This window comes from Strix uralensis, chromosome 5, assembly GCF_047716275.1.
Source record: "Strix uralensis isolate ZFMK-TIS-50842 chromosome 5, bStrUra1, whole genome shotgun sequence".
In the NCBI taxonomy this organism is placed as follows: Eukaryota; Metazoa; Chordata; class Aves; order Strigiformes; family Strigidae; genus Strix; species Strix uralensis.
Genome location: NC_133976.1, coordinates 28766272 through 28790259, shown reverse-complemented (window position 1 = coordinate 28790259; position 23988 = coordinate 28766272). Strand labels below are relative to the sequence as shown.

The 23988-nt window shown below is 40.7% G+C and overlaps 1 protein-coding gene across 1 annotated transcript in view; it reads left to right on the top strand.

Annotated features, from left to right (window-relative positions):
• The first annotated feature begins 1683 nt into the window (after positions 1 to 1683).
• The window catches only part of TES (testin LIM domain protein), a 33966-nt gene continuing 11661 nt past the window's right edge, over positions 1684 to 23988 (top strand). Inside the window, exons 1-3 of the mRNA XM_074870220.1 lie at positions 1684 to 1854; positions 13085 to 13170; positions 21385 to 21637. Of these exons, the coding sequence (XP_074726321.1) occupies positions 1828 to 1854; positions 13085 to 13170; positions 21385 to 21637 (366 nt within the window). The 5' untranslated portion in view covers positions 1684 to 1827. The remainder of the gene's footprint in view (positions 1855 to 13084; positions 13171 to 21384; positions 21638 to 23988) is intronic.

Sequence of the window (23988 nt, the reverse complement as noted above, 5' to 3'; positions counted from 1 at the left end):
GTCTATATTCTCTCATTTTTTCTAATGTTATGGCTTGAGACCATCCCCTCTTAGTTTTGTATTGAACTTCTTGGCCAAAGTTGCTGCATAGATTCATTGGTAGGAGCGGTTGGCCCATGCCATATACCATGATGCCTGTCCCAACAGAAAAGCCAAACCTAGTTTTGTTTTTATCTGTCAACAGACAACAAACGGACCTAGTTCATTCTCGCTTTGTTACAAAGCAGACAAAAAAACACTGAAAGAGAAGTATATTTGGTCTCTGGGGAAGAAACAAAATGACCTAAGACTTACTTGAGAATAGTTGGTACATGTGGAGAGAAAAGATTAGATTCTGCAGATGAATGACAAAATAATCTACCAAATTATTCACCACCACTGCCTAGGGTAGTTATAAAGTCTGTATGAATGTCTTTTACTTTATCCAAAGATCAAAAGAAATATGCAAGATGAAAACATTTATGGAAGTATTCAATCTTACAAATTATTAATTATTCTTTCATTTTATATTACATATACATTATATATAAAAGATATTTTGTATTATCAGTAACATGTGAGGACTGATCACGTGTATACAAGTTTGAAGACAGGGATCAAAGTCTGAATTTTTTTCACAGTATTCATCCAGTGCCAACAGGAGAAAAAAATTGTTCCGTTCAGTGAACAGAAAAAAATCACTACTGTAAAACATGTGGTAACACATGACGAGATCAGGTTCTGGAGTGTCAAAACCTCTTGAGTGGATTGAGGTGGAAGCAAATCCACTTTGAGCAAAACCAGTAATTTTTTCCAGATGTAGTGGGGGTGAGAGGGAGCAGAATTAGGCCACAGAACTTGCCTCAAAGAGCAATCACAATCTCAGGGGACTGGGCTGGTCAGGAGGTCAGCACTAGGATTTGGGCTGGGCAGGAGGTCAGCACTAGGATTTGGGCTGGGCAGAAGGTCGGCAGCAGGGTCCTGCCCCTGCTGCCACATCTCTGCCTGGGCCACCACCTGCCCAGCAGCCCCACTCCCCCGCACCCCCTTTGCAAATGGGCACAACCCATGCTCCTCCGTTGCCTCAATGTGAGCTCGGCCCTAGCAGGGCAACATTTTAACTGTATTCACAAAGATGTGCCCAGCCTGTCCCCAGCACGGCCCGACCACCAGGCAGCCTCCTCGGCCGCCAGCAGGGAGGTGGAGGCTGGGACCCAGCCCTTGCGGGCATGACGCTGTCGAGGAAGTCGCTGAGGATGTGGGAACAGCCTCGGCGACGCAAGGACTCGTCCGCTCTCGCCTCCCCCTCCTACTTATGTCAATAAATCATTAGAGTCCGAGATACTACTTTTTTTTTTCCCTCCTTCGGGAGGCACCGCGTTTCAGGCGTCTGTACTCGAAGGTAAACCGCTGAGCCAGCAAATGTCTTCCCCATGACCTTCCCATCCCGCCAGGGATGACTCAAGAGGCGGGCAGGCAGGCAGGCAGGCGGGCGGGCGGGCGGGCGAGCGGGCGGGCGGGCGGGCAAGCAGGCGGGCGGGCAAGCAGGCGGGCGGGCAAGCAGGCGGGTGGGCGAGGCGGGTCCGGGACGGGCGGGGCAGGGAGGGCCGGTCAGGGGGCGCGGCGGCGGTGGGTGATTGGCTGGCGGGCGGGCGGGCGGGCGGGGATTGGCTGCCGCCCTGCCTTTGTTCGGCTGCAGCCACTGCCGCAGGACAGCGGAAGTTTGAGGGCGGCGGCGGGTGTGAGGGGCGGCGGGTGTCACCTCGCCTCCGCGCACCGCAGCCTGGCATCGCCGGTCAGGAGCTGCCTCGCACCCCGCCCCGCTCCGGAGCCCGGCCCGGCGGCAGCATGGACCTGGAGAGCAAAGTGAAAAAGGTAAGGTGGGGGCTGCCCGCGAGTTACCTGCCGCACCGGCCGGCGTCCCCCACCCCCCCGGAGGGTGGTGGCCGCGGACTCGCTTCGCCGCTGCCGCCCGCGGCGGGGGCTCCGCTGGAGTCGCCTCCCGAGCGCTGGGGTCGGCGGCGGAGCGGTGACCCCTCCCGGCGCCCTGCTCCCCCCGCTCAGGCTCCATCGACCCGGCTCAAAGGTTTTGGGGATTGGGGGTGAGGGACAGGCGGAACTGCCTGCAAAGTGACCTCCCGCTGCCTCGCCAGCAAGCGGAACAAAAGACTTCACCTCCGCTCCCGACGCTAATTAAGACGCCGCTGCAGTTTGTTCCCCAGGTAGCCAAGTGGGTGCCCCTGTTCTGTCATGCAAGTAAAATCACTTATATCCCACCACCAAAAACCGAAACAACGAGATCTAATAGTTGTGTTCAGGTGTGTGCTCTGCGTATGTAGGTATGTGTGAAACCTAAATTACATACAGCCAAAATGCTGTTGTGGATATGCAGAAGATTCATGTCTGACCTTTGATGTGACTAGCTCATTACAAATGTGCTGTCAGCGTTTGCATGGGTTACCCTCCTGAGTCAGAAACTTAAGGTTAGTTTGCTTTTTTTTAAAGGCATGTTGACTAGTTAGTTTGGAGTCAAACTGGCAAGAAGCCAAGGATAAGTAACAAAAGGTGATAGGTAACCAATTGTACTAGATCTTTTTTCAAAACTCACTATTTAAAACTTCATATGTAAAACTGGCTTCACCTCTAAATCTCAGCCTCTAGTGCTTTTGCAAATTAAAGGCAGCACTTAAACAATGCTATCTTTTAGTAAGAACTTCTTTATAGTATCTGTTACAATGCTATTTGATAAAGGCAGTTTTGTATATGAACACGGGTTAGATCTGTATATATCCCACATTGATATGTGAAAACTAGTATTTTGAAATGCATGTTGTATGGACACATGTGGTTTGTATTCCTGAATTGTTGTATTTTAAAGGGGTTTTAAGTATGCATGTGCACTTTTGTGTAGCTGTATGCTTTTCCAACTTGCAGACTAGAAACTGACTCAGATACAGAAGTAGTTGTGCAGTGTGGAAGGCTCCCTGTTAAGTTGAGGCTGAATCCTAGTGGAGCAGGTTAGCCTTCAGTTACAGCTTTCTCGGAATGATGTCATGACATGATACTGTTACCTGAATGAGGGTCCTGATTCGGGGAAGCTACATATCTCATTCCCCAGTCAACATTAGGCCATTAGTGTATATAGTTGGGTGTAGCTAAGTACTATTGCTATCTTTAGAAGCTTGCATTTTGCTTGTATTTTCTAAGCACAATTTAAAATTTAAACTTGACAGTGTCACAGAGCTTGTTCACTGGAAGTTTTTTGAACTCCAGGACCAGGGAGATGCATACTTGTGGAAGATAGAGCATTCCCATTCAGAATTTCTCCATCTAAAGAGAAAGTAAATACGTGCTGTGAAATACTGATAAAATTCTGCTGATAGTGGAGTCTTGGTCTGAGTGAACTTGTAGTTGCTGAACATCTGCTTTAAATTGCACTGTAGTTATTGGGTAGTTGTGTGTCTTGTAAGTTTATTTGACTATTTTTGTCATATTTTTCTTTGGTCATCTTTTACTTAGCCTTCTTCTTCAACTTCAAAGATCTTTGAAGCCTTTTCTGAACTTGCTCAGACATGGAAACTAGTGCCACAAGAGCAACCAGTAAAGCTCTGTTCATAGAAAGGAACTTTTATTTTCTATTCAGTTCAGCTTTAGTATTAATACTACTAAGAGATGCTTATGATGTGAAGAACTTCATGTTTTCTCTGTTTCTACTATATGTATGTTCAGAAACTACTTCTGTTCTTCCTTTGTCTCCCCTCCCTTGTTAACATTTCATCACCTTTTTTCTGTTGTCTGAAGCTCATTTTCCAAGAGAACAGACAAGGATCTGTAAGAAGTCAGCAGGGAGAACTGGGAAGCTTTGCTATGTACCAGTGTGTTGAGTACTAAATCCTTTCCTTCTTTTTTGACTACCAATATTTACTTAATCAAAACTTCTTCAGGCTTTGTACACTGGAATGAATGAATAACAGTTCACATCAACACTGCAATAGCTGCATATCTTCAATCTCCATCCTTTAATTCCTATTTTCCACATGTTTGTTTCCTTATCTTTTTACTTCTCTCTCTTTTGCCAACTTCCCTCTTTCTTGAAGTGGAAGAACATTCCAGGAAGCTTCCAGTCAGGTCTATCAAAGCGGGTAAACTACTTTGCCTTTCAGAGAAACTTGTCTTGTGGTGGAGATGTCCATGTCAGATTTTTAGTCCATCAACCATAGTGGGTTACTTAACTACATGCTGTGGTTCTCATCCCTGCCTGTCTTGTACACTGGGCCAGAATAACTTGAATCCGTGTACAAAACCTGCTTGCTACCTTTTAACTTTTTATTTTGTAGTGACTTGTACCTATTTACCGCCTGGCAAATGGAGGTAAATGTTAGGGACTAATGAGTGGTTAACCTGCCTGTTGGGTAGGAAGTTCCAAGAACACTGGGCAGAAGAAAGCAGGAGTTGCCACACTGTCAGCAGATAAGTTGCTGTTTCCTTGCTTAAAGTTTTAATTTAGAAGCTGGCTGTTGTGTAACCCTGGTGTTCAGCAGAGCAGAGACAAATGAATGCCCGATGGAGCAGTGTGTGGTGTGGAGGCTCAGACACTCAGCTGATACTGCAGAAAAATTTCTTCCCCTGCTCACAGCTGCTAATGTATAACTGCACAGGGTAATATAATGGGACATTTTCTGCTTCTAGAAAACTCAGGAGATGACATTTCTAAGATTTCTCCAAGTATCAGTAGTCCTTGAGTCTGTTGTGAGCTTCTGCATTGTCTCTTTGGAAAGCTGCTCTTGGCTTTCAAGGAGCTGGTATTGTACTGCAGAAAAACATGCACATATATGTGAATAGTACTTTTATAGCTGTGTCTGGGTTTGTATGAAGAGCAAACACACTTCTGAACTGTATCAGGAAAGTCTGTTTTCATTGTTGATACCAGGTTTGGGTTTTTTCCCCAGATTTAACAGTTCTAGCACAGTTCATCTGACAAGAATAGCTTCCTCTCAGTACAAGACCGCTGCGGCTCAAACAACCTACCTGTCCTTCAGCAGAACTACTGCCCCACAATTTCTAAACCATCCTTTTAGCAGTGAATAGCTTACATATTTGCTGTCTTGTGAGAGAAAAGTAGCAGTTCTGTGTTAATGTACCCTTCTTAAGTGTTTGGCTGTGAGAAATCTAAGGAAATAACTACTTCAGCTCAGACTCTTCATTTAACTTTTTCTGTTTAGTTTCTTTTATGTGCTGTAAAACTCATCTTGCTGTCTTCACAAGTGTCTGGAGGAAGCAAGTCTACTGTGTAGCCAGATGTCTGGTGGTCTGAATCCTGGGTTCTGGACAACCATAGTCTGCAGGAAACACAGATTTCAGAACTAATTTTCAGCACTGAGAATCTATGCAGAACATGGACATTATTCTACGTATAACTTTTTTGTAGTCTGGTCACCGTGCTTCTTAGACATAAAATGACTGGCAAACATCTAGGTAGTGAATAGTGTAGGAAAATACAGTTGCAAGGCAGTCTTTTTAGCTACTATGTGAATACTAAGTGATACCTTACTGTTATAATTTCCCTTTAAAAGGGGATGGGGAGTTTAAGGCTGACTGTACAGTTTATTCCTGTTTCTCAGGAGGAATTGGATTTGCTCTTGCATTTGAGGATCATGAAGATAGCTTTCTGTATAAAAAGAGATTGCACAACAGAGTTTAAGCCTAAAAGCAGTAGCTCCAGCTTGAAAAGTACTTGTGCAACAAACAGACCACTATTTCTCCCAAATACAATATACACTGTGTTCTCAAACCTTGCTTTGAGAATATAGGGAAAACAAAGATTTAATGCTCTTTGTTAAAGACTCTGGTAGAACAAAGTTCTGCTGGTTTGGATTCCTGCCCTGTCTGTCACCTCTGAACTTGGTAAAATGAATCAGTAGATCACGGTCCTGGTTTGCAGTCCTGCTGGCAGCCATAGTCTCATGCCTCACTGGAGAAAATAAGAATCTGGCAGCGAGTCTATTCTGTATAAGCTTTCACAGTATAAAACTTGCTTTATAAAAGGAACTTTATTGCGATGGAGAAAGGGCAGAGGAGTTTGGGGAGGAGAGGTGCAACTTCGGTGGTGTGGAATGTCTGCGCAATTCTTTTTCTGTGGCGTGGGACTTGGTTTGTTCTGTGGAAAACCAAACACAGAGTGCTTTAGACATTAAGTCAACAACAGTAATGCTCTTTGATAAATGAGTGGTGAATATAGTATGTATAGGAGCACAGTCAACTTTTTTGGGCTTTGCAAAGCATGATTTAGTAATATCTGCTAGGCTACGCTTCCTGTTGAGGTCACTGTTTGTTTTGGTGTTACTGCCATGGAAACCCAAGATAGTAGAGTTTTTTTTGCTGTTTGTTATGTATGGTAAGATCAAGGAAATGCAGTTTTATTCATGGTGAGTTTTGCCTGCAAGAAGTATGAAAACAAGTGTGAAGATGTGAGAGAAACTACTTCAGTTTTGTTAACAAGGAAAATGAGCAATTGCTTCCTGCATATGTTGTGGTGGTTTTTTTTCCCCTCTCAAACTTTAAAAAAAAAAGTTAATTATTTTCTGGAACACCTGTCTGAATGCACACCCCCAGTTGCTTTTTGTCCGATATGCCTGGATATCAGCTTGGCAAAGATGGCAAGGCTAAATTTAAACTTTTTTACTTTTTTTTTTCTAATTTCTGTGGCAAAAGTACTCCCCAGGTATTTGACCATAAAATATCATAAAAGGCCTGAATAGCAAGCCAAGAAACTCTTTGGATGCAGGACTGTATGACTTCTAAGATTAGGTGAAACTTCCTTTGATATGGTGTAATTACAAGCCAAGTATTAAAGAGTGAGATGGAAAATTAACTTACTTTAAGTTACAGTATTCTGTCATTAAAGCCACAAAGATCTGTTTCTGCAAGTGTTCCTGGAAAAAGAAATGTTTTTCCTTTCCTCTAAGTAAAATAATAATAATGATGAGTAGCAATTGTGAATGAATTTTATTGGTAAAAGTTGCTTAAAAACACATCTCTTACCTCAAGAAAGTATACTGAACATGTCTTGCAAATTAATGGCTTCCCAAGGGAATACAGTTTACAGATGTAATGGGGTAGATGTAAATATATATACTGTGCTGTATTTGAAAATATTTTACAGTCTATTTTAAACAGATATGTTTGGTTTCTATATATAACTAATATATGTGTATAGGATGTGTGTATATATGTTTTATATAGGCTGTGTATGTTAAAAAAAAAAAACCCAAACCCAAAAAACAAACAACCCTAACATATACTTTGTGCTAACATGCAGAGTTGGTGAGGTTCTTCTAGTGCTGGAGACCTGCAGGAAGAGTAAGGCTGTGCAGATGAAAGCTTGTCACACCTGTTATCTAGAGTCTTAGACTTGGTCAAATGTTAAGGGAGTAAGGAGGCTTCTGTCATAACAATTCCAGATTACACCAAATATAACTGTACCCTGGTACTGCTCTGTGTGTGTTTCTGGTCTTTGTTTTTTAAAGTCTGCCTAACCCTTCCTTTGTGCCTTGTTTCCAGTCTGAGGTTGTCTAGCTGCAGCTTCTAAAAGCACTGAAAAAAAGCACGCGCTTTCCTGCATGACTAAAGATCCTAATAAGTGTGTATGTAGATTTCCAGGTCTGCTTCTGAAAACCTAATATTAGAAGATGCAACTGAGCAAGAGCACTGATGTCGAAACAAAATATGCCAAGTATTGTGAAAATGCCTCTGTAGCATTGGGTGATGGATAGTGCTGTATTGGAGTTTTATAGACAGTGTTATAGTGCATGTCAGCTGCATTCAAACTTAGCTAGCATAATACTGGACTCTGAATAAACACTGCTTGTTTTCTATCCAGCTGAGATATCTTTAATAGCTGTTAGTCTTTTGGCAGTTGACTGTGTAGCAGTGTCTTAAACATTTATATTCTGAGCTGCTTGATATTTAGTTGAAGACATCACAATAAAATAAATTCTTAGTACTTGTGTACTATCATAGGCTGCTGCAGCTCCTTGATTTATTCTTCTGCCTGCCCAGATCATCTTCCAAATATTTTTTTTCGTGCAATCGCTTTTTGGCATCCTTCTTTCTACACAAATGGACTTCCTTATCCAAGGTTCTACATCTTAATTCCAGTCAACTTTTCCCTAAATTGAAATGCATATTTAAAAAAAGCTAGGACAGACTTGCCATCAATTTCAGTAGCTATGTTAAATAAGAGTGGTTTGTGGGATACTGCTCTTTACTACAGATGAAACTTTTTTCTCTCTTCTCATAAAGTGTCTATAGAAGTCTTATAAGAGCACTGTCTAGATACAAACATGTCTTGAGTTTTTTCACTCCAGAATAATAAGAAATAACATAGCTCTTCTGTTTTTAAAGTTTTAAATGCTGTAACATATTTTAATTTCCAGTTTGTTGTGTTTCTCTACTGGAGAAGACTTCTGCTGGTTCAGAATATAGTGATACAAGATCAGGTCTCTGCAATAAAGCATGAACAGCACATAAGATTTCTAATGTGTTTTTTTCTCGTGGTCTTTTTCTTTTTTTGCATGCTTGGCTTTACCTACACTTCTTTGGAAGTTCCTAAAGTACATTAGGATATGGTAGAAATCCATTCTGTTGGGCTATACAGGTGTTTTTCCTCAAGCTTACATTGGAAGTGGGAAACAATATTACTTGATGTGGCCCCTCAAATATCCAAATGGATCAACAGTTAAGTAATCTTCAAACCAGAAGTTTCCTGGTATTTTATGGTAAATCCAAGAATAGCTTTAGCACAGATCACTTCTGCCCTTAGAGCACTCAAGGGCACAAGAGAAACCTCTGCGAAAAGGACCATGAAGAGGATTTAAGTCTATTCTGGGGCTCACTGTTAATTATTGTAGTCCACTAATGACAATTTTCTCACTGTATAGCCACAACCTTTCAATTTCTGGAGAGGTTTTGAACAGTGGAAGGACTTCTGATCTTCTGCAGCAGCTAAGTACTGGTATTGTGTCTTACTGTCTGTGGCAAAGTGAAAGATTAATACAGCTCACCTGTCTGGTGGTACAGGAGTCCCTTCAGGCAGAGGAAGGACAATCAGCCAACACCTGACTCAGCTCTGGTCTTTTGGTGGGACTGAGGAGATAAAAAATCTTGTGGGAGGGAGACCTAGAAATGCCAAGTGGAGTTTCTGCATTTTTTTATGGATTCCTCTTTTACCTTCTTACCGCAGCACCCCAGGCGCTTCTTTGTAAAGGGGCAGGAAGGTCAGAGCAACCAGCTTTAAGGGCTATATTTGTTCTGGGTGTGATGACTATTAAATGGTAACTATTAAAATAATTAAAGACTTCCAGTGGAACTCCGTCAGGACACTCTTTGTATCATTTGTGTCCAGCTGTTTAGTGGGAGGAAATAGAAAAACCAGAATCAGACTCTAGTCACTGTACAATGATAATATTGAGAGACAGTGGGCAGAAGTTGCAACGTGAGAAATTCTGACTAAACATACAGACTTTCATTCCTTTGTGGTCTAGTGTTGTAATAGACTGTTGAATCTGCATCTGGACAATGCCCTGGGCAAATAAGATTTCGTTGCACCTGCTGTTTGTGTACAATTGGGTGACCTCTAAAGAGCCCTTTCAACTTAAAATAATCTATGCTTATTAAAAGCAAGTATAGGCAAGCTTTAAAAACTACTGCTCTGTCTATGTTTTAATTCATCTAAGGTTTCTTAGGGCTTATCTTTGTTTTTCCTGTAACTGTCAACATTAATCTTGAATTCTGTGACATTATACTTTTTTAACTATTAAAAAGCTAATCATTCAACACATTCAGTGCTGTGAGCTGTGGCACAGTTCATTCCACATAGGAACAAACTTGTTAACAAACTTATCCAAAGTTTACCACATAAGAGAAACAGTAGCTGACAAAATATAATTGTATTTGTATTGTCCTGCAGACTGAACTGGCCATCTATCTCTACATCTATTTGTGTCCATGATTTATTTTTTCATGGCATCCCATGTGGGGAGATGTGTTGTTGTCTGATGGTCTCTGGAATCTGCTGTATTTACAGGAATACAAATTCTGAAATGAGTATTCTGAAATTGCAGCAAAGCAGTACTTCAATATTTGCTGGCAGGTTTAAGTTAATAGGAGGGAGAAACAGGATTTGTTGAACTTCCATTCTTGGTCATGTTCAATAAACTTAACAATAAACCCTTCTGATAAGTCAGGTTTAAACTATTTCATAGCAACTGCTGTGTTTCTCTTACACATCTAAACAAACTATTAGGCACTTGAATAGGATCACTTGGGTTTTTAAGATGACAGTAAGCTTCTACACATGGCTCCTGTAAAGACAGCCAACTTTTGACACTGGATTTCAGTCTAAACAAACAGGGCAGTCTTTCACTGATTTTCACTTAGCTGTAACCATTTAAAATTCTTTGCCCTTGAGGACTATTTAATCTTGAAAGCAGTATGCAGTGGATGATCTCAATCATATTTATATCTTCTTCTGTACTCAGACTATTTAAATCTGTATTGGGTATGTTAGTAATACCAGATGGCTTTGGATAGCTTTTGCTGTAAAATGAAAATTAATGGCAATAGGCAGGAACCTTCTGGCAGTATTTCAGCTGACCTGTCTGTGCCATTTCTCCCATAACTCCATTTATGGGGAAAATGGATTCCCTCCTGTTCTCATGCATGTGTTCCTGCTCCAGTGCATGCTCAGCCTGGTCTGTATCTTGGTGCTTCAGCATGGACTGACCATGTCCTTCAGAAGGCATGGGGAATAGACATAGGCAGGGGCAATGAAGAAGCATACTGCAGCTTTAGGCTCTCCAAATTTCCCAAATTATAGCAGAATTGGCTGCTGAAGGAGTCACTTCTGAGGTGACTGCTTCCTTACCACTGAAGGAGGTCCTGTTACAGGACTGTGGAGGAATATTTGACTTGCACTGACTTTTAGATGTCAAACTCAAAAGCACTGTGTTGTTGGTTTATGTCTTTATTTTTGGCAACGAGCCGCATAGTTTCCCTGTCAGAGCAAAGGCAGAGACTGTTCATGCATTTGGAATCATGTCTAATTTGGTTCTCAATGTGCCCCTTAGTTTCAAGCTAAACCTCTGGTCACCATAATGACAAGACATTGCCAACAATGTCCTGGCCAACACTTTGTTTTCTTTGTGTGTGACTTGACAAGAGTGGTCAGTTGTTTTCTGATGTATGGTGTGTGTGTGTATGGTGGGGCTCTGGATTCCAGATCAGAAGACCCCTGTAAACACCCATCTTCAGTGGAGACAAACTTTTATTAACCCATTAGCTTTAAATATCCAACATAAACAAAAATGTAATTGATGAAAGAGAGCTTAATCTTTAAAGTTATGTTTATTTTTGATGTCTACTGGTCTGGCTTCATGTTAGTGCCTATAGCATGTGAACTTCTTGAGTCCTTAGGCTGATAAAGATGTTGCCATGTTCACAGCAGGCTTGTATTTCTTTTTGCAGATTAGAAAGGAAGAAATATTTCCATGTTCTTCTGTCCATCCCTGCAGTTGCAAGTGGTAGCTTAATAGCAGCCAAAGTATCTCTTCTCTCTAAATAGACCATAATCTGCAGGGAAGTTTTGTAATTTCCTGTGGGATGTCTAATTACTGTGGAGGCAGTGGTCCTTCAAATTATAAAATAACTGAAAACATGGTCTTCCCTGCATCTTCTCATGTGTTCAGCAAGTGATTTGTGAATAATCTGTTCACTTTGCACAGAAACAAGTTGAAAGTTGAGCTGTTTATATCCTGGTACATACAACAATAGTAGTACGACTTCTCAGAGTAAAATGCAAACTAATTAGCAATAAAACTGTATCACAGCATCTAATTAACCCTGGCATTGTATTATTGTTGCCAGAACTAAGATTAGTAGCAAGACTTGTCAGCTCTAGCTCACTTTTCATTCATGGTAAAAGCCAAACTGCAGGTGAGATGTCTCCTTTGCAATGACCATCCCTCCCACTGTGTCTACCCACAGCTAACTGAGCGTTCCTCATGGTGCTGGAGTGAAGGGTGGGAGTGTGGGGATGGGTTCCCCTCTGCTTGTTGGCCATAAGTGTGCACACCCAACTGTGGCCACAGTTCCACGGTCCTTCATCTGTCTGATTTAAGAGCAACGTTCCCCAAAGGTTTAAAGAATTGGAGTGAGGCATTTTAAATTTACTGTATTATATGAATGTATAAGTTATGGTGCTTAGTATCTGTTTTTTCACCTCGAACTTCCAGTGGCTGTTACTCATTTAAATTTGCTGATCTGTTGATATATTGTGTGAATACATAGCCTTTACACTGTTTTTCATATTCTCTCATATTTCCCCTGCATTGGTCATCTGTCCTTTTAATCTTTTCAGTGAAACAGTTTGCATATAATAATGGTCTTTGCTTTTGCTAACTGTGCTGTTTCTTCTCAGAAACTAAGCTGGTATTAGTCCAGCTGAAACGTAATTGTGAAGGGTGTGTTCTGCTCTTGATCGCTATCAGAGCAGTCTCAAATATACTCAGGAATATTAGACTAGGCACTTAGAAATAAAGGAAACATCTATCAGATGCCTAGGTTAGTGCATATAAATGTGGGGTCTGTTTATTTCTCGATCTCCTGTATTTTGCCAAGTTGTATACTGCAAATCACTTTGTCCTCACAGCTGGGTTAAATGTCCTTTGACTTTAAGTTTTATGGCCTCTTGCCGTGGTTTCACAGCCACAGACCTAAGTAAGGGCTGCAAAGAATCTGCTTGTTCCCTTGTGTGAAGCTTCCAGAGCAAAATGGGCTGGTGAGAAAAGTCATCAGAAAAATGCTTGGGTTTGGCTAAGGCTAACTTTCTGTCTGCTAGCTCAACCCTGTGAATGCTTGTGAGAACACTGTCACTTATGAAGGTACAATAGAAAGGTGAGTGGGCCCCAAAATACTGTCCTGATGTCATCTTTGTCAAATACTTAATCTGTTGTTTTAGACACGGGTTGCAGATTATAAAGGTAGCAGTAAGATCATTCATGCAGCATATTTCTTGAAGCTGACTGTAGTCATCTTACTCTGTATACAGATGGGCTTGGGCCATGAGCAAGGATTTGGTGCCCCCTGCTTAAAATGCAAGGATAAGTGTGAAGGATTTGAGCTTCATTTCTGGAGGTAAGTGACACCAGATGTCTCTTAAGCTGTGACTCAGCACTGCAGATTTCAGCACATGTATGCAAATATGTAAGTAACGGCTTTTGTTCTCTTTCAATTAAGCTATTCAGATGCTTTAAAGAAACTATGTCTAGGTTCAGGGCCAGGGCTCCTCAGCTGCATTACAACAGAGTGTTTAAGTATGTAATCACTTATGAATATTTCATCTGCACTGAAGTCAACAGTAGTACTTCTACTGAAGCATATGCTTTAGCTTAGTAAAGTAAGTTTGAAGTAAGTTTGTAAAAACATCTCTATCCCTATAGTAAGAGAGATGACAGGGAAGAAGTATGCTTTATCTCAGTAATAAAATGCTTTCTGAGCTCCTGAGCAAATATGTAAGTTTAGATAATTTTACCTAAAATCTCAGATCAATGTTGAAAACATGTTGAAACTTTGTATATGTCTACAAATGACTTAGAGGGAAAAGAGGTGTCATAATTCAAGTAAGTTAGATAGTACTTGGCCTTTGATGCACTGTTCTTAAACCAATGAGAGTTGATAATAGTAGCAGTAGATAGTCTATGCTGCAGTCTATGCCACTACTTCTGCAGAAACTTTGTATTCCATTAAGACCTTTCTTGTTTTACTGAAACAAGATGTATATATGTATATTAATGTATATATCTAGCTAGCCCACTTCACTGATTATACTGGGTGTGCTTTAAGATGTAGCTTACTGATTCTGATTTAAAAAACCAAACAACAACAACAAAAAAAAACCCCAAAACTTCAACCCAAACAGCCTGGAAAAGGACATAAAAATAAATAATTGTTAGTAGCACTAGCACATGCTAGCAGTGAAAATGATTACATTTCACCAATGCTATTTAGCTACAGTCATAACTGTATGTGCAGTGGGGTTTTATTTTTGGTTTTTTTTTAAGGTAGTCTTTACATCTACAGCCATAGTGGCATCAGGTGCAGATAAGGCCTTGGAGTTTTTACATCTTGGCTGAAGTATTTGACTGCAGCTGAGACTCAGTTTAGAAAATAACCAGAGAAACAGACCACAGCAAAAACTTGCTATAAATTGATGAGGATACAGCTTCCTGGTTACATATCTGTAATATGTAGCTATAGAAGCAACTTACAAATAATGACATGGAGCAAGAAGTGGTAATACACAAATGTGATCATCTAAAGATAAAAAATTATTAATTTATGGAAAGACTCTTTTTCAATACACAGTCACTGAGGGTATTCGTATACTAGTAAAATAAAATAGAGCACAGTTAATGTGTGTAGGTAATTCAATAAAACAATAAAATAAATTGTACGAGGAAATAGTATTCTTTATCCATGGTTAGATGAGAAACTATGTCACTTTCTACTTGAGAGAAAGCTCCTTGTTCATAGTCAGTGTGACTGGGAAATCACAAGTGGGTGAAGAAAAAAAAAATCAGTCAAACTTAACTTTTTCTCAACTCTTCCTTTTTGTTCTCTTTTTTTAGTTCCCATTATTAGACCTTGCAATTCCTAGCTTATTCTTTAACAGGGAAGAGTTTGGGATAAAAAGAAATAAAACATCTAAAGTGATTTAGTCACATAATAGCATGATTACCAAGTTAGAATGTGTCTGCTTCTGTGTGTGCATTTTTTTATACACATTTTACTGTGCTCCTGTGGTTAGGGCTCATTGTGCCAGGTACTGAATACATAGCTTGTCAGAGCACTGTCTCTCCTAGAAAGCAAGAGCTTGTAGACAGCAGTGGATTAAAGAGCACATAAGAAAAACAAATAAAACCAGGGACTGTTTAGTTAAGATTAAGATCTAATTGGGAAATGGAATCTATATAGGATAGACCAGGTAAATAAGGTGGTTGAAAGTCTGAGAAGCATCATCTAGGTGTCAAACAAATGTGGCACATGTCTGAAACAGCTGAAAAGTTAGTCATTAAGGCAATTCAAGAATGGGTTAGAAAATAGCTGTTTCTCTAGCAGAGCTGCTACTGGAGACAGTAAGGGTAGGAATCTGAAGTCTGAAATCATTTTGTGTAAAGAATTTTCAAAGGAAAAAAATACTATCCTTTGCACAGTACAGAGATTTTTGGGGGTCTACCACTTGAACAGAAAGGGATGGATTCCAAATACCTGTCATGTTAGCCTTAACCTGAAACGTATAAGCAAACTGTAGCACAAGTGGACAGAATATTGTCTTTATAACATGATTGAACTTGAACTGATCTTGAACATTCACTAATTTCACTATTACTCATCTGTAACAGGTAGGTGTTGAAGTAGAGATTGTAGTTAGATATTGTTACACCCTGGGTGGAAGAATAGCTGTGGTGTGTTGAGCCCAGCCAGCAGCCAAGCACCCACACAGTTCCTCACTCCCTGTCCCCTCACAGTAGGGTGGGGGAGTGAAAAGGAAGAACAACACTGAGAAGTTGTGGGTTGAAGTAAAGTCCGTTTAATAGGTGAAGGAAGTTGGGGGCAGGGCAAGCGATGCAAAGGCAGTCACTCACCATCTCCCACGAGCAGACCGATGCCCAGCCAGTCTTCAAGCAGTGTCCGCTGCTGCCTTCATTTTCTGCCCCTGTCTTATTGCTGAGCATGACATTATATAGTATGGAGTACCCCTCTGGCCAATTTGAGTCAGCTGTGCACGCACACACACACACACCCCACCCTCACCCCCAGCTTCTTGCCCACCCACAGCTTGCTTGCTGAGGTGGAGGCAGAGTCTGAAAAAGAGGAAGCCTTGACACTGTGCCAGAACTGCAAGTGCTATCAACGCTGTTTTAGCCACAAATCCAAAGTGCAGCACCATATGGGCATTATGAAGAAAGTTACCTCCATGCCAGCCAGGTCCCATCACAGGGAGTGAGGCAGCAGTTGCGTTTGCAGGCAGCAGTCCTTGCTGTGTTCTGTGTAAGGTAGACAGTGCCCTCTCCTGGGTGGAGCTGAGGGGCTCCAGCAGATCGTGTAACTCTTGGTCTGATATGTGAAATATCTGGTGTACCTCAGAGAGCTAAGATGTAATTTCTTTCTGTATTTCTGTACAAAAGAGCCTCAATTCTGCCTTTGGGGAGTGAGATTGGAAAGTGCACCAAAAAAAAATCCGAGTTATACCTATCTAGTAGCAGGGTTTTACACTGAGTTGCTATACTGTTCTTTATACTGGAAGCATTTGGAAAATACCTTTTCTGGGGTGGAAAGTAATCTTAAAGTACTTTGTGCTGTAATTTTTGGCACAGTGTGTGGGATGGTTATATAGGTGCAGAACTGTTAATTTAGGCTAGTATAGAAATGATGGTAAACAAAGCCCTTAGTAAAATCTGTTTCTAAACTTTGAAGTTCTGAAAGCCTCAGTGTTGTGAGCTGAACACAAAATAAATACAGTGAGAGCCGTGGTCTACAATGGTAGCTGAACAGTGAACAACTACCTACTTTATCTTGGTGTTGCTTTTAAAATTGTCCTCAGAATCGTGTGTCCAAGTATAGCAGCAGCAGCAGTAGGCAGTGTCTTCTCAGTTCAGGTCTTAAGACTTCTTTCAGACTGCAAAATGGCCCCCACAAAATTAGCAGGCCAGGCTGGCAGTAAGACTTCTGCTCAGATAGTGTTTGCTTTTTGGGAATATGTTTCTCACTAGAGGGAAGGGGGTGGGACAAGAGTCAGAAGTTGCTAAAAGCAGGAGGGAAAGTTCTGATTTATCTTGGTCGTGTATATATCAGAAGGTGATAATTGTCTCCAGTGCAGCTTGCCAAGCTATTAAAAAGCTTCTGGAGACAAGAATCTTAAGCTTGGAAATTACCTTTTTCAGCATCTGTATCTCTGCACAGATACAATCACTGGAAGGCATGGAGAGCTTTAAGTTGGCTTTAACATTTTCTGATATTACAGCTGACAGGCAAGTACTGAGGCACAGTTCAAAATATTTGCAATTACTAAATCTGCATTAATAGAAAGAAAACATAACAGAAGGAATCACAGGAAGAGATTAGTCTTTCTGTGTGGAGGAGACAAGCCTCAGGACTTACCATGTATTTGTTGAGAGCTTCTCTGTGCTTGCAGCTGCTGCCTCCTGTCACTGTGAGCCACTGCAAAGCCAGTATAGGAAGAATAATGATCCAACTTACTTTTCTTCTCCATACACCAAAACACAGCAAAGTAGGAGGATGGCTGACACTTGGTTTTGGAGAAGGAACTGGAAGACTTTGATCCTTACTGTTAGTAGACATCCAGGACACAGGAACTCACTAGCTTGGGGGAGAGTGTGTAATCTGTTTACCTTCCTTCTTCCTTCTACTCACCCAAGGCCTGGAATCAAGGCACAGTCTAATACATTTTACAGTGATATGCAACTTTTCATTCTGCATATTTTGAAGTTTTCTCCCTATCTTCTATGTTTTGAATGGGAAAAACTTTCCAGATTGCTGAGATTTGACTGGAGGAACATTCCTCTCCTTTGCTGAAGTCCTGAGAGCTATGAACACATAATCAGGAGTCCTTTATGCTCTCTTCAGTAGAGACCTTGCTGAATGCCCTCAAGTGAAGGGAAAATCTCTTTGACAATGCAGGTGGAGAGAACAAGAAATTCTCACTGCCTGTTGTCTTGATAGAGCCAAAGGAGATAGTTAAATCTATACATATACATGTGTTTATATATCTATATGTCTGTGTGTGTATCAGCAGCTGCGTTTTGTGGCACATGTGAGGTGTTTGCTTTAACACCAAAAATAAAAATCAAGTATCAGTAATCAGACTTGTGAAGTGTAAGTTTGAGGTAATGGGATGGGGTAGTTTCAGTAAGATAGCTGTATTGTAGTCAAAGAAATGACCAGCCCATCTATTCTAAGTAGAAGTAATTGGCCATATCCCTCCTGCAGAAGGGACAGTGACTAATGAACAGACCTCTGATGTGGCAACTTAGTGGAAGAAGGTATGACTAAATTGTAAACAGTACTATGCAGGAAGAGTTATGTGTGTAATGTCACCCGGATATCTCTTAGGACTGAAAATTATTCAAGGAGAGGGATCTTAAATCAGGACAGGAAATCTTATTTTGGCTTTTAGCAGCATACAGACATCTTCATGTGGCTGAGATCCAGGGGAGCCTTAGGGCGCAGAGGGGAAATGGCAACAGCTTCGGGGACTTTCCTTCGGTTTACTGAGAAATACTGACATCATTTGTGACTCAGCATTCTTCACATTCTCCCTGGATTGCTTTCTCCTGCATTTGGAGACTTAATTATCCACAGGCTCTAGTGCCAGGACCACACTACACTTGTAATTTTGTAACATAGCCCCTCTAACACCTTCTTGCAAACTCTGTGTAGGCAAAGAGTCATTCATTGAATCTTGAAAAAGTAAGGAGATAACACTGCATGAAAATGTACATAGTCACATTCTTTAAGTCTGGGGTAGAGGGTGATTTGTGAGTATCCCATTCTTTTCAATGCAAGTATAAAGCACAGTAGTTCTATGCTGGTTTTCACAGTGGGACCCAGGAAGGACCTGAGGACAAGTTGTAGGCTTTCACTTCTTTGCAACTATCTATTCATCTAGTTATCAGGACAACAGAAAATCTCTCACACGTACTGGTTTGTGAAACATGTTAAGCGCTCAGGGTGGGACTGAGGAGGATAAAAGCAATTGAGTCAGGGTGTTCTAGTTGGAAACAGAAAGGGGATTTCAAAGCTGTTCTGCCTTCTGAGAGAATACTACTAGAAAATAGATGTGCAATTTCATGATGTAGCATGAGCAAAAATAAGGTGCCCTTGTGGTTTTTCCAGTAAGTGTGACAGTCTCAGGGGAAGACTTCCACCACAGCTGTTGGGGATGGTCAGGTCTCTGCAGGCTGTTGATGCTGCTTTGCTGTAGCTGGATGCTGTATAGAGTGGGGAGAGCTGCACAAACTGTCATGCTGCTGTTGTGACCACACAGGCAGTACAACAATATGAATTGTTCTTACTGAGTTCTGTTTCACAAGCAGAGCAGTTCTGGACAGTAAGACTATACTTGCATGAGTCTGTGCAGGTTACCTGAGAATGTCTGTTCATTCACCAATGTTATTAGATCACATCCTGTCAAGAGGCAAGACTAGGGGTTTTTGCTAAATGTTGCTAAAGACTTAATTTGAAAAAGAGAAGAAAATTGTTCAAATGGATGAACTGCTTGAATTCAAGTTGCATGTGTGCTGTGAGGCATATAGCTGCATGATGGTTATGGTGATGTAATGAACTAAACCTGCAAAAAGTAAGGTCTGATTCTGTCACCTCATAGTGGATCTCAGAAGACATGACAGAGTTGGTAATAAGGTATAATCATGTTCACACTTTAAAAGATGAGCAAAGTGAATATAAACTGCTTTATTAGTATATAAATAGTTTCTAAGTAATTAGCTAGGTAAAGGACTTGTGTAGACTGATGCTGAAGACCTTGCAAAATTTTATGTTGCAAGTGTTTCAGCTGCATAGTACAGCATTTAGGCTTAATGGGCAATGCTAGTTCATGCTTGAATGTTTTGGTAAACTGTTGAGATTGCAAAGTTCTCAGTGTTTACTAGGTATCCAGGTAAGTATCAGCTTTGAAATTCTGTGCATCTTTCCTGTTGTGGAAATGAGTTGGAAGTCATGCAAGCTGTGAGACAGCCTACACTTCAAATATCTTTAGGTTTTTATGTGTTGCAAAGCAGAGTCTGTTCTGCTTAATGACCTTATTTTGCTTATTAACTTTAGAGTGGAGTGGCTCATTTCTATTGCAGTTAGCTATTTTTATTTGGAGTGAACTTCATAAATTAGTTTACCATAACTTATGGTTGCTATATAATCACATGCCCAGAGCAGCATCCATCCCACTGAAATGGTAGTACCCCATGTCATAAACTGGTGTACATATGTAGGGCATATCTTTGGGAGCTGGCTATTCATGACTTCACATGACCAGTTATATGCAGGTCTTTCTTCTTCCTTCCTTTCCCATCACCTAAGGGCCTGTTGTAGTCATGGCATGTTCTTGTTATGTACCTGTTAGGTGCCTTAAGGTATGCATCTTGCCTTCAGGACTTTAGAAAGCAAGATACAGAACAATGCAAGAGTTAAATGGGTTTTGGCAAGCAGGGTTGAGAAGCATTTTATATGGAGTAGTTTTATGCTATTTGCTATGTGAAGAATAAATAACAGGGTAAAATATTACTCATTCTTCTTCAAACTCTAGAGATCCAGAAGGTTGATCTGTTTTCTCAGGCTGTAATAAGAACCTTTAGTTAACATCCAACTTCACTGATTTCCGTATACTGAAGTTCTGGGGAAGCAATTAATAAAACAGTAAACTAGCTTGTCTAAGCCACGGTTCTGTTTATTATATGTGAATTGCTTAATTATGCTTAAGGTAATACACTGCTATCTAATATCCCTTAATCAAAGGAGTTCAAATGTGTTGTATGTGAAAGAATACCGTTTATATCTAAGTAAAGCCTTCTACCTTTTAAGGATGTTATCTGTGAAAATTCTCTGAACAGCATGTGCCAGAATACTTCTGACTTGGTTCACAGCTGTTAGAAAGGCTTTGTCCATATAAGCCTTTTACTTTTCTTTCATCTTCTCTTTTAAATGGTGAACTTTGAACAGAACTTGCTGCAACTACACTGTATATATGGCTGTATGCATTTTTTTCCTTTCTAGGAAATATTTGTTTCCACTTCATAGCAACCCTCTGATAACCAAATATCGTGGATACAGTGAAATCCATATGAAGAAAATAGTATAGTGTGTGTAATTTTGAGTGTGTAAAGAGAACCTGAAAAACTAAAAGCCCAAGTAAATGATTACTGGGGGGGATCATGTTGATGCATTTAAGTTAACTCATGGGTGATTACCCGTAATAAATCGGGTAGATGGGTGATAATAGCCATGTGTGTGTGTGATAGTTACATCTCAGTACCAGAAGGAATGATAGAGCATCATATTCAAAATGCATTAGTGTAGTTGACTGATATCTATCTGATCCCAGTCTCCACGAACAAAGAATGTAAATAAGACAACAGGAGAAATAAAGAATATCCTTAAGAGGTGTTTGACATATTGCAGAATAACTTATATATTCCCTAATCAAAGCACTGAAAACATGGGTTTGGGTTCCCAGTGATGTTATTGCAATGCATGCAGCAGGTGTGATATGTAATTTTCAGCTGAGACTAACTTGGTTGCTGTTTCCATAAATTTCAGAAAAATATGCCGCAACTGCAAATGTGGCCAGGAAGAGCATGATGTCCTCACAAGCAATGAGGAAGATCGGAAAGTGGGGAAACTCTTTGAAGATACAAAATACACAACCCTTATTGCAAAGCTGAAGAATGATGGCATTCCCATGTATAAACGCAATGTAATGATACTGACTAATCCTGTGCCAGCCAAGAAGAACATATCCATCAATACTGTGACTTATGAGTGGGCTCCTCCTGTTCAGAATCAGACACTTGTAAGTCCAACTCACTTTTTCTTCATGTTCAAGGCAGGGCTTGATGGGAGATTGAAAAGTAAAGCTTACCAGAAGGATAAATTTGCCTCTTGTAGTCTTCTTTCTCCTCAAAACTGAAAATATGGTGTCTGTTTAATGAGTCTTGCCCCTGTCATCTTGCATATACAGATGCTTGTCTAAAACTTCTTGAGAAGTGGGGAGATGAGGTGATTTTTAATAGATAGGATTAAGCATTATCTGCTAAATCCCTGGAGTCCAATTTCTCTAATCTGCCTGTTTTTAGTGAACTTGAAAAATTTGCATGCATGCAGTCCACCCTGTGACCACAGTCATGATTCGGCTGGCTTCCTTGAAGTGGTAACACAGTCACCTCTTCCCTCCAAGGTTAAAAGGGAGTGCAGTCCCAGTGAGTTTCAGTGCTTCTTGTGGATCATCATTCCTAGATGGTTACATAAACAAATCTCAAAAAATGTACTAACATGGACTTCACTACTTAAACACTAATCTATTATAAACAAAATTGAAGGAAACTAATCATTCTAACAAGGAAAATTCAAATATATCCAGGTCAACCAATTAATGCTTAATACAGCAGCAATCACTGAGTCTCTTGCCGCTTTCTTCATTTGTTGACCTAAAGTGACATTAGCAGTTAGGACATAAATACACTTTCTTCCCTTAATAGCACTAAGTTCAATCACATTTTTCTAAAATGCCAAGTTCACAAAATTTGCTCATCACTGTGTTATCCAAGTCTTGATTGTCCATATGGATCACTTGCTAGTAGGGATGCCAAAACCATCTGTTTTTCCAAGATCCTAAAAGAAAACAGAACTAGGCCTCTGATTAAAACCTGGGCATCAAGGTAAAAGTCAGGAATTATTAGTGCCCAATGGATATGGTGAGTTCTTCCAACTTTATCTAAGGCCTCCCAGGCATGTAAACCCCTAGGTTTTACTAAGGTCATAGGCACAATGCCAGTCAAAGGTAACTTTACCATAACAGGTTAGCCTACATATATTTTCAATGGGAACTGGCCCTTGTGATTGTTAAATATAGGAGTATCACCAACCAATAACCCCATAGGGGAAAAATGCTCATATCTGTGGGTTCCCATAACTTCCACAGCAGTTATTAACAATAAAAAAAACCACTTGTGATAATTCTGTTCCAGTTATGTTGTGAGACATTGACATGTCTCTTAATCAAACCTTCAGTCCACTCAACTATGCCATTAGCCTGAGGATAATAGTGTATGAAATACCCATTTGATACTTTTCCTCGTGCCCAGTCTTGCACCACTGTGGCTGTGAAACGTGATCTGTTGTCACTTTGAATACCATCAGGGATGGGCAAGACACTAAACCATCCTTGCAAAACTTGGACTGCTTGGTGTCCGGTAGCTGTGCCAACAGCTGTAGCCATAGTTAATCCTGATGCCACCTCTACTCCTACCAAGATATATCTTCTTCCATGAGATGGCTTCAAAGGATCAATATAATCAATTTGCTAGGTGCTCCAGAGCACCTTACCTTGTTCAATATGCTGGGCCATGGCTTGATTTGGATTATTAGCCTTAAGCCTCACTTGACATTGTGGACAAGCAATAAGAACTGCTTCACACATCTTCATTGACATGGGCCATCCCCAGGACCAACATTCAAAACAGATCTTTTTTTCTCTGAGTAACCTTGCTTAATCTGTAGCCACTTAGCCAACTGATCCCAATCTTCTTTATCACTATCAACTACCTTAATTTGGGCCAAACAGTCTACCTTTTGGTTTCATCTTGTAGTAGGGGTCCCATTTCTTGCATGGTCCTTTACCCACCCCACCTTTAGGGGTTGTGATCTACCTATTTCTAGCAAGTGTTGCCAGTCCTTGGCTCTCCAAAAATTGTACAGCCCACTTCCCACTGATTAGATTCCCATTGGCAGATCCAGTCTGTAGCACCTTTATAAGTTGCATGGGAGTCAGTATAAATCAGTGGCACCATTCTCTGCTGCCAGCAAAAGAGCATGCAACTCTCCCACCTGTGCACTACCTTCTCCCTCCTCTATAATTGTTTTACCGGTACCAATTTCCAAACCTACTGCTTTATATTGCAATTTTAATCCCACTCAGCAGGCAGATGCATCAGTAAACCACAATCCTTGTGTATCTGAATCTGTAATCAATTTGGGTGCCTCCTTGATGGGGGAAGGTTTATAGGGGTGGCCTAACAAAACAAAATCTGGACTTATAGCCTGTGGGAGCTTGGAGATTTTTAACTGGACCCTCTCTTAATTGCAGTAACTAACTCTCTCTAAATAAGCATACCACTTATATACTGTGGCCTTCTGGGCTACCCC